Source organism: Corvus moneduloides, chromosome 2 (genome assembly GCF_009650955.1).
Source record: "Corvus moneduloides isolate bCorMon1 chromosome 2, bCorMon1.pri, whole genome shotgun sequence".
NCBI classification, from domain to species: Eukaryota; Metazoa; Chordata; class Aves; order Passeriformes; family Corvidae; genus Corvus; species Corvus moneduloides.
Window position 1 is genome coordinate 38865441 of NC_045477.1, and position 13636 is coordinate 38879076.

The following is a 13636-nucleotide window of genomic DNA, read 5'->3' on the forward strand; positions in this document are numbered from 1 at the left end:
ACAGAAACTGAGTCATGAGAGGTTTTCTGAAGATGGAGGTGGTAAGAGGGATTTAACCCCCATATCCTCCACCACCACTGTCTGCTGTCTATGGTGGCTTCTGTCTGTCTGTTAAAACTTTGGAGGAAGGAAGCCCCGTGGTGTAAATCTTTATTTTTCAGTAATGAATGTCATGTGGCTGATATGAATAATTGAAGTTAAACTGTTGTGCCCTAGTGAATAATTAGTTACCTAATCTAATCATTCCTGTATCATCTGGATTTCCTCCGTAGTGTGCACAGCCCACAGGAAGCTTGTCATTCATTATTCTTTGATGAGTTCTCATTAAGAAGCGTAAGCTGGTTTTATGCTGCAGGATACTGGCTGGATTTTTAGATTGCCTGGAGGGGAAGAGAGCCTTGAAGTCATGCACAGCCCCCCATTTTAGAAGGGACAGCTGTGAAGCCAAGGGACTGCCATGGAGACAGGAGTGGGGCAGCTCAGCCATGAGCTGGGGGTTGGATGGGGGCACCAGCAGGAGCATGGAGGTGGATGTGGGAATTCAGGAACACTGTGCCACAGGAACCTGGGGGGATTATGAGCTGGATCACCAGACTCTTAACTGCTCAGTCCCTTATCACCCTTTTGAGCATGTCCATATTGCATCCAATAGCTCATGGAACAGCACTGCACACAGTCTGGCACACTGGCTTCCTGCATGTCTGTGTTTGCAAAACAATCCCTCATTCACAGGAAAAAGGAGCTGCTGGTTGAATAAAATACTGCTGAAAGACAAATAATAGATTGTGTCCCAGTGGCCTGGTTCAGTAAAGGCACAGGTGAGACTGTCACAGAAGGGGGGAAGAATAAAAGCTGTGTCATTGGAATCAACTTTTCTAGAAATCTTTTCTAGGAGCATGACTTGGCACAGACCACATGAGTGTGGCACAAATCAAAATCTAGCTGTGTGTCAGGGGCAGTTTGTGTGTTTCTGTCATGCAGGCTGCATGCCCAGAAACTCCAGAAGAGTGCTTTCCTCATCATGGAATATTTGCCTTAATATACTAAGTTATTAGTATAATGATAAAAAGTAATTACTTCTACTAAACATTAAAAAAGTATATTTCTGAAAATACTATGGTTTTATATCATTAAATATTCAAACATCTATTTGGTTCATGTCATGTTATCAACCCTCCCCTGAAGGACCACGACAAAGAACTCGCACTATAACACTATTTAATCTTTTTAGGTAGTAAAATTTGTATCCTGTCTTTTGTTTTTCAGATTCTTTGATGTGAGTCATCTCAAACTTTTTATAATCATTGAGATTAACCAAACACCTTCATGCAAACAAAATTCCTTACCTACAAATGAATTCACCCAACCCAGGGGCTGCTGAGTTAGTCCCCTTAAGTCAGATTCTCGCATCCCCACAGAGTACAGGGAAAGTGCAAGGTGCCTTTGAAGGCATTTGAATGGGTCAGCAGTACCTAAAACAACAGCAGTGAAATCTCTCAATCAGCAACAAAAGAATTGGGGGTTTTGTTTGCTTTTTCCCTCTTATCTGAGCTAAATTGGTGCTGCTGCAGAGAAATACGTGCTGCTGCAGAGCTCAGAACAATGCCTCAGTGCTGGGAATCTGAACTGCAGGAGGAGAAACGGAGCCTAGGGCTACTGTTTGCTTGCCTTGGAATGTGTTTGCACTGCCAAACAGGAATGCCAGGGACCCAGCTCAAGGGTTTGGTCCCTGCTGTCCTCCTCGTTCAAGTATCAGATCATTCTGAGCCCTGTCTCAGGACTTCTTCAAGACAAATTCTGGGCAAATCACTTCTAGAGCTAAAGGCAGTAGGGATGAGACAATAACAACGTGGTTACCACCACCCTACATGTCCCTCCAACATATCCCATCAAGTTTTATACCTTCAGAGGTTGATGATGTGCTTTTAGAACATCTGATATGTGTCCTTAACTTCATATTATTAAAAACTGGTGACCTCTGACAGACCTGTCATATCATAGTGTTTTTAACTGAAAAAAAGCCCACAAAAATTGTAATTATGTCTTTAAATCCTCATACCCCTGTGATGTTAGGGCTAAGAGTCAAGCGCTGTGTATCACCACATAACTGGTCTGCTCTAGATGGACCTAACCCTACATGCTGTGGAAATAAGGGAGCTGACACCTTAGAGCCAGGAATCATTTGTTAGACCTTCAGGTATTCAATTGGTGTCCTGGTTTCATCTGGGATACAGTTACTTTTTTCTTAGTAGCTGGCACAGTGCTGTGGACTCAATATTAAAATAATATTGATAACACACTGATGTTTTGGTTGTTGCTTGATTAGTGCTTACCCTAAGCCAAGGAGTTTCCAGTTTCCCAAGCTCTTCCAAAGAGCAGGTGCCCAGGAAGCTGGGAGGAAGCATGGCCTGGAAAGCTGACCCAAACTGGCCAAAGGGATATTCCATACCATAGAATGCCATGCTCAGTTTATAAACTGTGGCAGATGGCCAGGAGGCGCTGATTTGTTTTGTAGATAAAAGAAATTTTTTCACAGGATATTGTGATGATGACTGGATTCACCTCTGCCTCTCTAAGTATATTAAATGACTTTGAGCCTAAGGCAAGAGGCAGGAAGTTTCACCCCACCATGATTCAGAAATCCTTGAAACTTGCAAGCCAGAGGACAAGCTGTGGGGGACATTGTACCCAGAAGAAGAAAGGATGGGCCAAAGAATTTCCCTTTTTCTTTAATTCCAGCCCAAACCTTCTCCCAGGCCTACTGTGTCAACCCCAGGAAGAGCAGGGACTGCCCTTCTGTTGGGCTGTGCAGGATGGGGAAAGCAGGGCAGGATCCCATCCTCATTCCCCTTCAGTGGCACAAGGAACACCAGGAATAAGAGAGCAAACCACCAGCCACCAGCACTGGACACCGAGGCTGTGGAAAGGCATGGCACTCCCAGCCAAGCCTCCAAGAGCTGTTAGGTGGTGTAGGTGCCTTCTCAGGTGCAGAGTTCTCACAGCCTGGTGGCTTCGACACAATGCTGGCAGACTGTGTCAGCAGGGAGCTGGCTGCACTCTCTCACCAGCACACAAGAGCTTTAGGAATAAGGCAGATGTGAATAATAGTCTCCTGGGAAACTGCAATTCTGAGTCTCTCTCTGCATGTCCACATGCAGTTTCTAGGTCAGTCTACTTAGAGGACTAAGACATCACTGGAGCTCTTGAAACAGCTAAGTGCATGCACGGGTCATGGCTCAGTGCTGTGCAGATGGATCTGTTCACATCCAAGAACTGTACAGCTTCATCCAGCTATTGCTGAGCCCAGCACAAGCTCCCTACTCAGTAGCTTCACTGCACAAATGTAGCCTGAAATTTGGAACAAGCAGACAAGTCTGTAGCTGGCAATGTTGTCATGGTCTTGTAGAGTGATCTGTTAATGACTTCTATGCAGTTCATGGCCAGACTGTTTTAATCGTGGTCTACCCAAACTGCGTCAAACTACATCTTGAAGTTTCACATTCAATATGCAAGTATTTAAGACTCCCTATAATAGAATATTCATAAGATATCCTGAGTTGGAAGGGACCCATCAGGATCATTCCGGCCCTGCACAGGACACTCCAAGAATCACACCGTGTGCCTGAACGCTTCTTGAACTCTGTCAGCCTTGGTGCTGGGACCACTTCCCTGGGGAGCCTGTTCCAGTGGCCGACCACCCTGTGGGTGAAGAACCTTTTCCTGATATCCAGCCTGAACCATCCTGGACTCAGCTTCATGCCATTCCCTCAGGTCCTGCCACTGGTCACCAAAGAGAAGAGATCAGTGTCTGCCCCTCCTCTTCTCCTCATGAGGAAGCTGTAACTGCAATGAGGTTTCCCTTCTCTAGGCTGAAGAAACCGAATGACCTTAGGATAATGGAGTTCAGTGATTTCTCTCCCTTTGTGGTATCAAAACATAGACAGTGGTATCAACCTTTGTCAAGGGCTTTCAGCTCTAGAGATAAAAACCGTGTTTGTAACAGCTAGTGGTGGCTAGTTAATCTATTCATTAAAGAAATTAGAGGTTTATGCTTCTCAGAAAACTGTGATTTTGAAATCTCTGGAATCTCCCAGCACTTTTCCTATAAGAAGGGTGGAAGTAAATAAAGATAGCTTGGAGATGGTGTCTGATATCCTTTGAAAATGCCAGACAGACAATGGAATTAATATTCCTGAAGTCACAGGATATTGCTATGTTTTAAGCAGCTGCCTTCTCCATCAGCTGAGAGGAGAAATTCATCCCACACTGACAGGAGAATAGGTGGGCTGCCCTGCAGTTAGAACCAAAACCAACCAAAGCTGAGGTTCCTTTCTTCTGTGCAGGAGAAATTTGTCATCTTTTCCTTGTGTGATCTCAGTGTGCTTCAAAGAGTTTTCTTCCTTTGTAAGAGCAAGAGGCTTTGACTCTGCTAAGCACTCTTAGTTTTGCCTGTACTCTATGAAATTTCCTCTAATGGATGCAGGTACAAGCTTGAGCTATTTGTTGCTTTCCTTTGGATGAAAGAGTCTCGGACTTGGTCTACAGCTTATTATGGCAGGGAAAGCAAAGCATGTGACCCTCCATTTATCTCAGCTCAGGTGGTGGCCCTTGCCATCTTTTTTGCTACAACAGAAACTTCTCTGTCACAAAAAACCCCTATGTAGTGGAATATAGTAGTAGATTTTTCCTGCTGAGCACCACGTCTGACAGCAGTGGCTGCTAAGACTTTTCAGACTGATACTGAGGCTGATTGTACCTCCCACACTTTGCTCTTGTGAGACCCCACTTGGAGTGCTGTGTCCAGCTCTGGGGTCCCCAACATGAGAAGGATATGGGCATGTTGGAGCAAGTCCAAAGGAGGCCATAAACATGATCAGAGTGCTGAAGCACCTCTCGTATTAAAACAAGCTGAGAGAGTTGGTGTTGTTCAGCCTGGAGAAGAGAAGGCTTGAGGGAGACATTAGAGCACCTTCCAGTACTAAAGGAGGGCTTATAAGAAACACTGAGATAGACTTTTGACATGGTTGTGTACTGATAAGACAAGGGATAACGGCTTTAAACTGAAAGAGGACAGGTTTAGATTAGATATCAGGAAGAAATTCTATGAGGGTGGTGAGGCACTGGCACAGGTTGCCCAGAGAAGCTGTGGATGCCCCATGCCTGAAATTGTTAAAGGCCAGGCTGGATGGAGCTCTGAGCAATCTGGTCTAGTGGAAGATGACCCTTCCCATGGCAGGGGGTTGGACTGGGGAGTCAATCTTTAAGGTCTTTTTCAACCCAAACCATTCCATGATTCTATGAAAGAGGCAGGAATGAAAGCTGGAAGCTAAAATCCCGATCCAACATCAAGAAGTGCCAGAAAGGTTTCAAGGATTTGTTTTCCCCTGAGTGCTATTCAGAATAGCTCAAGCTGCAAAATACAGAATAGCACTGCCTTTGTTCCCTTGTGAGGTCTCTGCATAATTCTACACAGAGAAAATGAATAAAACACTAGGAATGTTTTAGAAACTGAGACTTAATATTCATTAATTCCTAGCACTTGCAAGTTAATTTTCTTAGGCCTGTTACAATATTTTTCAAGGAAACAGAAAAATAAGAAAGCAGTATTGTCAATACAAATAACAATTTGCTTTTGAGTAGAAAAACCCAAAACACACTAAACCATAGAAGCTGTAGAGCCAACCACTCAAAATTTTGGAGATGTCAGCATTAACTTTACCTTTGTAACCCTGAGTTCCTTTATTTGTGTGCCAGATGATGTATTCTCTAAATGCAGTTCATTTTCCCACAAAATGTCTGTTCTTGGGCTGTGCAGATCCCCTGCAATGAACAGCTGTTCAGTGCCTTGTGCCACACCTCCCAAATTCAAAAGACAGCAAAACCTCCAGCTACAGTAGGCAAACACACACAAAATGGAAAATTAATCTCCACCCTGTACACATTGTGTCTCATTTTATCAACACTCAGATCCTCCCTTTACACCCACCAAGATGGCACCTGAATGCAGTTTGTGCACCGATGGCTGTGTCAGCATTTTAAAAGAACCCTTTGGTCTGCAAGAGAGATGGGGTAGAATGAAAAAATACCCATGAAGCCTGGATGCCCAAGTTAAATTGCCCAGGGCAAATACTTTTGGAGTACTTTGTTTCATACTGCACTTTGTGTGCGCAGAGCACAACCCCCCACTGATTTCAGCAGCACTGGTGAATGCAAAATGTCTCTCCAGAATCCCAAATCAGATATGAAGAAAATGAAAAATAGCTAATTATTAGAAATTACCCTGTACCATGCTAAGCACATTGTAGCACACCCAGTGTATGATGTACAGTTTCCAAGGACACCATTTCTAGTGCTTCAACCACGTTCCCCTCTTTCGTGTTGTCCAAATCTCTCTGAGACTTGTATCTCTGCTGGCCACCTGTTCATTCCTGGACAGGCTCCTAATGTTCACTGTCCAATCTGCCTCTTCTTTTCCTTTTATCCAGTCCATCCCTCCTGCTCTTTTTAATCAAATCAAACAGCTTCAACTTCTTAACTTCTTGCATCCTCCCCTTGTGCCCAGATTCAGGATTGATCAGAGCCTGGAGGAGAAAGTTTTGCCACCCAGTGCAGGGTTGTAGGATCTGTAGGTGATCTGTAACTGCAGGAGTCCCGCTCAGACCCACCAGGAGCATTTGAGTGGGCATCTGAGGATTTTGTCTACTGGAGTTACAGCAACATTCTATATATGTAGCAGGATGACAACTATACTCAAAAATGGTGAATCTTAAGATGTTTCCTTCAGCTTCAGAAAGAACATCTCACTGAGGTACCCAGCATTCTCAGAGACTTATTTGCTAGTAAAGTGCTGGATTCTGCTGCCACTGGAATGGGGAGCATGGTTCACAAAATCTGCACAACTGGAAAATTAGAATAGAATAGAATAGAATAGAATAGTTCATTTGGAAGTGAGCTACAATGATCATCCATAATGATGCCCTGAACAATTCAGGGCTCATGTATTGTAAATGTTGAGGGAGGGAGTTGGCATAAGGGGTCAAAGAAGGCAGGAGGAAAGGTTTAACTCTGCAGATCAGCGATACAAAATACTCTGACTCCAGGGGATTTGATAAAGGGCAGTAAAATAGCACTGGATTCACAGTGAGAGACTGATAACTGCTTGTGCAAGGGCAGATTAGCTGCAAAGAGTGGTAGATATTTCACTCTTGTAAAATACTGAGGTGTGAAAACCCTGCACGAGGCTTAAAATTATTTCAGAACTGTAAGTTTATTACAGGACACTGAGAAAAACAGTTTCACTTTTTTTTTTTTCCATTTATAAGAAGATTTTTCTCACTTCACTGCTGAATGCTGCAAGTTAAATGTGGAATGGGGCACCGTGATGTGATGGTCAAGCTAATTTCCACAGCACAAGGAAATATTGCTCCTCTGTGCTATAAAGTAGAGGTTTTGGAACAACATTTTTTTGTTATTTGAACCCATATTTTCTTCTGCTAAGAACTTTAAGTTCTGAAATCTACTTCAGACACTTGCAGTCGTGAATTTTCTTAGCCACTCCAAATAGGACGCATCTCAGCTTAAATGCACCAAAATTGTGCAGTCATCAGAGGATAACTTGCAGACAAATGTTCCACTTTTATTACTTTCCATCAGAGATATCATCTCTTTTCTCAAAGCGGTTCATTTATGAACTGATTCCAGAGAGCTAACTTCTTAGTTGGGATGAAATGCCCTTGAAGTGACAAGTACACAGATGCTTTACAGGGTAAGAGAGCAACATTCAAAGGTGAGTTAAAAAGTCAAACTGTGGGATCTTTTAGCTGCAACTTGACAATGATGCAAAGATACTCTGATAAAAGGTTCTAGTCCAAATCCACAGTAGAACTTAATTATCCATACTCCAGCTGTGAATGGCATGTCCAACTTTTTGTATGTTTTTTGGGTTTAGTTATCTATTTGAAGAAAAACTATTTTTCTACTTGAAGAATAGGCATCCGCTTTTCTTCAGATCTTTCTTAGAAAAAGTGCCTGTGAAGTAAGAGACTCCTATTTATCAGTGTCTATCATATCCTCCACTTCTCTAAGGGTATTTCCACCAAAAAAAAAAAAAAAAGGCTTTGTGGAATACATCTGTTCATTCATTCTGAAAAGGTCTTGACTTTTCAGATCCCGGTTCAGAAAGGATGCTTTCCTACCCAGTTGCACCAGATCTCAGATAGCAACCTAAAAGTCTACCTCTCAACCATTTCCATGTTGCTACAAGGAGAGTCAGAAGAGGGGAAGGGAGGCCTGATGTGATGAGACTGTTATTTAAGTACCAGCAAAACACACCCACAGTCTTAGTAACTAACAAGGCTCAGTCATGCAGGTAACAGCAACACACATGCAGAGAATCCCATCCTGCAAGCCAGTCCAAAGTCACCTTGACAAAGGCAAAAGTTCCTTCCTGGGAAGAGCTTACTTTCTCCCCTCTAGGGGCTCCACACCATTGTCATCAGCCTGTATTAAACATGCAACTCTTTCATACTGCCCCCTGCAGAACCTCCTTTCTTGGTTTTATCACCTGTGGTGTGGCCAGGGCTCCACATCTTCCCACCATTTTAGCTCTTGCCAAGTCTATGTGCAGTCCTGTAAGATTTCCCAAGGTCACCGTTTAGCTCACAGCTACTACTGGCTCAACTGCAGAGATGTCTGTCTTTCCTGACTGGATGTTGGAGGATGGTGGAAGGACTTGGGAGGCCTGCAACCTCTTGAGGTTGCCATTTTCTGGCCAAGCCATTCGGTAGGATGGGACAGTGGAGGGAAGCCTCTGTTCCGTGGGCCTGGGGGCTTTTCTGCACATGTTGAGCAAAGCCTTCAGCTCCGATCGGAAGCTGTCATTGAGCCAGCAGTAGATGAAGGGGTTGTAGCAGGTGCTGCTCATTGCAAACCAGTGGAAGGCGAAGTACAGGGCATTGTTGGTGTGGATGGTCTGGCTGGAGAGGAGGAGGACATAGCAATTCAAGGGGAACCAGCAAACTGCGAAGAGGATGACAACGAGCATCAGCATCTTGATGGTCTTCTTATTCTTTTTGCGAAGGACAAAGTACTGCTCAGTGGTGACGTCCCCGATGACATTGCGCAGCCAGAGTTTCTTTGCCACTGTCACGTAGGCAGCAGAGATGATCAGAAGGGGCAGCACGTAGAGCAGAATGAAGGTTGTTAAATCAAGGTACTTCCAAAAGAGGTCGGCAGGCTCAGGGAAATCTGGCAGACACAGGCACCGGGTAACATCCTCACTGCAAATGGAGAGATGGCACAGGATGAGAGGCACATATGGCCAGACGTGGCGGGACAAGTACATCAGAAACAAGGAGGCAGGTGGGAGAGGGCTCCTGCCATGTGGCCTGAAAGCAAACACTGTGTTTATCTGTGACAAATGTCACAGCTGAGCAGAGCTCTGCTCTTCAAGGATCTGAGCCATGGAGCAGCCAGTGAGCAATGTGGTGATAATTTCTTATGGGCATTCATGACCTTATGACAATTTTATGAATTTCATCAATTGCAAGATTTCCAGCTGCACATAAGCAGGTTTTTATTTTCTGTCCTTTGGCAAACAGGTACACAGTCTCTGCACATATTAAGGACCTTTCTCTCATTAAAGCACTTTGTAAATATTAAGGCTCTTGACAGCTGAGGCAGATTTATCTACTTTCCTAGGGCTAAAGAGTAGATTAAAACCTGTTGGGTTTTAGTGAGTTTTTGGTTGGTTGGTTGGCTTTGTTTCTCATTTCTGGTTTGCCCAAAGAGGTCAAATTGGTATATGGCATAAAACCCCAGTGTACAGAGGTAAAGGGTCCAGGCCAGATCCTCTAACTTCTTAGCCTATTTTGTGTGATTAGTGGGACAGAATAAAGATAAAATATTTAAAAATAAAAAGGACAGGATATCAGACATTGCTAAAGGCTTTCAGTGGAATATACCAAAGTATGACTGCTCAGAGTTTGGCCTCCAGGGAGACTGGAGGAAAGCAAAGCACATCCTTACCTGTATTCAAAGGTAAAGAGCTTTTGGTAGATAGCATGTGGTAGGGAAAAACAAGTTGCCATGATCCAGATTACAGAGATGTAGATAACACCTTTTCCAGTAGATATGCGAGGTTTCAGAGGGTGCATTATAACCTGCACAAAATAAACCAAAATCTAGGCTTATTACATTTCTGGAAAAAAAAATATTTTTTTTCATACAATCTTCCAGCCTTAAATTTATTATTCAATGTGGTAATTTAGCACGCAAGCAGTACAGTCTTCACCCAGCTCCCAAGGACTGTAAGCTGTATATGAAAATCTGAATTTTAACATCATGAAATATGGTTCAAGTCAGATCTTAGTCCTACCCCCAAATTTCAGTATTTGCATCTAGGTGGGGAAAACACCGGGAGGTGTTAATATGTGTTCATTACCAGGTTCAATTTCCTTAACTGAAAAAAAAAAAAAAGGAGAAAAAAGTTTCAAACTCTTCAGTATCAGTGACCCAAAGAACCAAGGGGTTTGTTATTTGACCAGACCTCCATGGGAATGCTTGTGATAGCCAGTGCATTTTCTGGAAACAATCTTTCTAGCAGAAAATGCCAGCTGTAAATGGTTTTGTGTGGTTGTTGGATGACTCCAAACTGATAATACCCAACTGTCCCCAGTTTTGAGCCCATTATCAACAGCAAGCCACAGCTCTGTGACAAGCACCAGTGTACTGTAGTCAGATCTCCAGTATTCAGGGTAACAGGAGGTGGGACATCCCAGAACATCAGGAGATAGAGCTGAGAAAGCTAACTAGGATGTCCCTTACAACCCTAGTGCTGGCCAAGCCACCCCAAAGGAGAGCTCTCCACATAAATTCCTATCAGGATCTTGAACGTTCTCCTTGTTTGAGAGCTACTGGATTATCTACTGCATAAAAGATCCCTTTACCCAGCTGGAAGAGATAGCAAGGTGATGGATACCTCCTACCTTGCTGTGGGCTCGAAACTATTCTGACAGCAAGAACTGCCCCCCTACCCTGTCAGCTCCTCGTGCATCTTATGATACTCTGGGAATTGAAGGGAAAAGGGCATGGGATCATCCTTTCTCAGTTTACTTATGCCCTCCCAAGCTTTCCATCCTCTGCTTCAAAGAAGTCTCACCTGGTGCCTGTCCACAGCAATGGCTGTAAGGGTCAAGGCAGAGACGTGGAGGGAGCAGTACTGTGCAAATCTACTGACATGGCACATCCCCTTCCCAAAGATCCAGGTACTGTTCACAAAACGAGCCTAAAACAAGATGACCATTAGTTTTGTGCACCCCACAACTGCTTATAAGTACAGCTCCAGTACACAATCCCTTGTGCTGTGTAAAAGATACTTTTAAGATACCAGGTTCTTTGTATAATTGTATAAATTTCTGGCTTCTGAACCCTGAAGAGGCAGGCTACTGCTGCTCAGTGGCCTGGCAATATCCTCCAGGACAACACAGCAGCCCAGTATCAAAGATGTTTGTTCTCTTTTATTTACAGTGAGTCCTTCTGCAGCCTCACTATTGAGTCAATATATTTGCTTTTCCTTTTAAGCCCTCCTTTATGTGATACGGTGACCTGTACATCTTATCTCACTTCAAGCAAACTACAGCTTTTCAAAACAGCTTGTTAAACAATGGTGAGCATTTATCTTTTTCAAGAGTTTTATAGCATTACTTTGGAAATACTTTAGAAAAGAGAAGGACAAAAAAGATCAGATGCTACTAACATACTAAGCAATCACTGCAAGGTTATTATTGTTCAAGTACTATCAGGGCCACAAATGGGTAATTTCCAATCTTCAACTAGATAGCAGGAATCAGAGAAGAAAAATACATGTGGAGTTTTCCAAAGGCAACTCCAATGGCTGTAATTTGGAGTGGACAGATATCTGCAGAATATCTGCACACTGCAGTGTAAAGCAGGAAAAGCCACCAGAGCACCGTTATAGCACTGTAGGGGCCCAGAGAAATTGACTTCAGTTATGGGGTGGACTGTGGTGGTGCATTCCCCCACCTCCCAGGCTGCACCATGTCTGTGAAGGGCTTAGGTGCTTCCTTTCCCTCAGGGGTGGGTCGTCCCAGGCATCTGTGCCCCCTCTTACCAGCGTGAAAGGTGTGTTGAGGAGCGTGATCATGATATCGGCTACAGCCAGGTTCACAATGAACAAGCTGGTGGCAGAGTGAACGCGCTTCGTCTTGATGACAACATGACAGACCAGGACGTTGCCGAAGAGGGAGAAGACAATGATGAAGGAGTACGCCGCGATGAGCAGGGCTTTCACCGTCGTGCTCTGAGATTCCGCTCCGTACCGGCTCCTGTTCACAAAGCTCTGCCAGTCGGCCAGGCTGTCATTATCCCAGGAAAAGAAACCCGACACGTTCGGGATTACAAAAGTCTTCTCCAGGCTCCCATTGAGGGGCAACTTTCCTGGGGTCACAAAGGCGATAACCAAGTCGGGGAGGCTGAGCCAGACAAAACAGGACAACATCTCTGGAACGCCGCTCTGCTCCTCCAATTTGGGAAGAGCTCATTTGCGAGAGCAGAGCTCGCTCCGTGCCCCGGGAGAGCCGCTCTCCCCTCGCTCAGCCCCGGCGCACCCGGGGGCTGCAAACACGGCACAGGAGCAGCGGGAGCGGAGGGATGCTCCTGCCTCCCGCAGCGTGCTTCGCTCCCGCTCGGCTCGCCGCTACTTTTGCTCCTTCAGCCAGCTTTATATCCCCAGGCGAGCTCCGAGCCGGGATCTTCTGCAGTCATTGGGCTGCATGACATAATTTGTGCTCTGACGTGCTGTTTTCCCACGCAGCTGCGCTCCCCCGGGCGCTACTCCGAGGCAAGTACATCTGAGAGAAAGGCAAAATCAATCTCTTCAGATGTCAGAACCCCTTTTCTCTATCACAGCCCAGCTCAGGCAAATTCTGTGCTGTTTATACACCGGCAGCACGTGTGCCAGCTCTGCTCTCTCCCAGGACAGGTCAAATCTGAGCTGTTTTACAGGTCTGGCAGGCAAGTTTAAGTCTATTTCTTAGCATGATTAGAACAGCACAGAACAGAATGTAACAGATGAACTGTAAATAACAAGCTGCCTTATTGTACTGACACTATTTTCCCAAAGACCTTTTTTCTCTGAGAGAGACATGGAATATTCAAGTTTTCCCTTGGCAGGTATTTCCTCTCAACCAAAGAAATAAAAAGTCGGATGTGAAACTGCTTTCTAGGGTTTGTAGAAATAGAGGTAGTTACAAAGACGTTGATTACACAGGACAGAGAACAGGAACTGTCCCAGCACAGTGAGTCCAGTATCCAAAGCAAAAGGCAGCTGTATGCAGGTTCCAAGCACTGATGAGATGGCAGCATGTGCTCCCTCTGCTTTCCCCCCAAAACACAGCAGGAAATAGAAAATCAGGACCAGGAGACAAAGACCCACAAATCTTACACAGAAAGATTGTGCCAGTTCCCAAGTGCACAGGTACAGTGCTGCACCTCTGCTGGGGACAGATCTGCTTGGGCAGTGTCAACAATCCCCAGCCAGAGCTGGTTTTGTACATAAAAGGCTTTATTTAATCATTAATTAAATGACCACCACCTGAAAAGCTTGTATTATAAGCTG

The 13636-nt window shown here is 44.5% G+C and overlaps 1 protein-coding gene across 1 annotated transcript; it reads right to left on the minus strand.

The window, feature by feature from the left end:
• Positions 1 to 5497: 5497 nt before the first annotated feature.
• Positions 5498 to 13094, minus strand: GPR83 (G protein-coupled receptor 83). The gene is made up of 4 exons (XM_032099191.1): positions 12131 to 13094; positions 11159 to 11284; positions 10027 to 10160; positions 5498 to 9278 (listed from the first exon to the last, which is right to left on the minus strand). Exons 1-4 carry the CDS (start codon positions 12515 to 12517, stop codon positions 8654 to 8656), a joined length of 1272 nt encoding a protein of 423 aa, XP_031955082.1. The 5' UTR covers positions 12518 to 13094; the 3' UTR covers positions 5498 to 8653.
• Between the last annotated feature and the right edge of the window lie 542 nt (positions 13095 to 13636).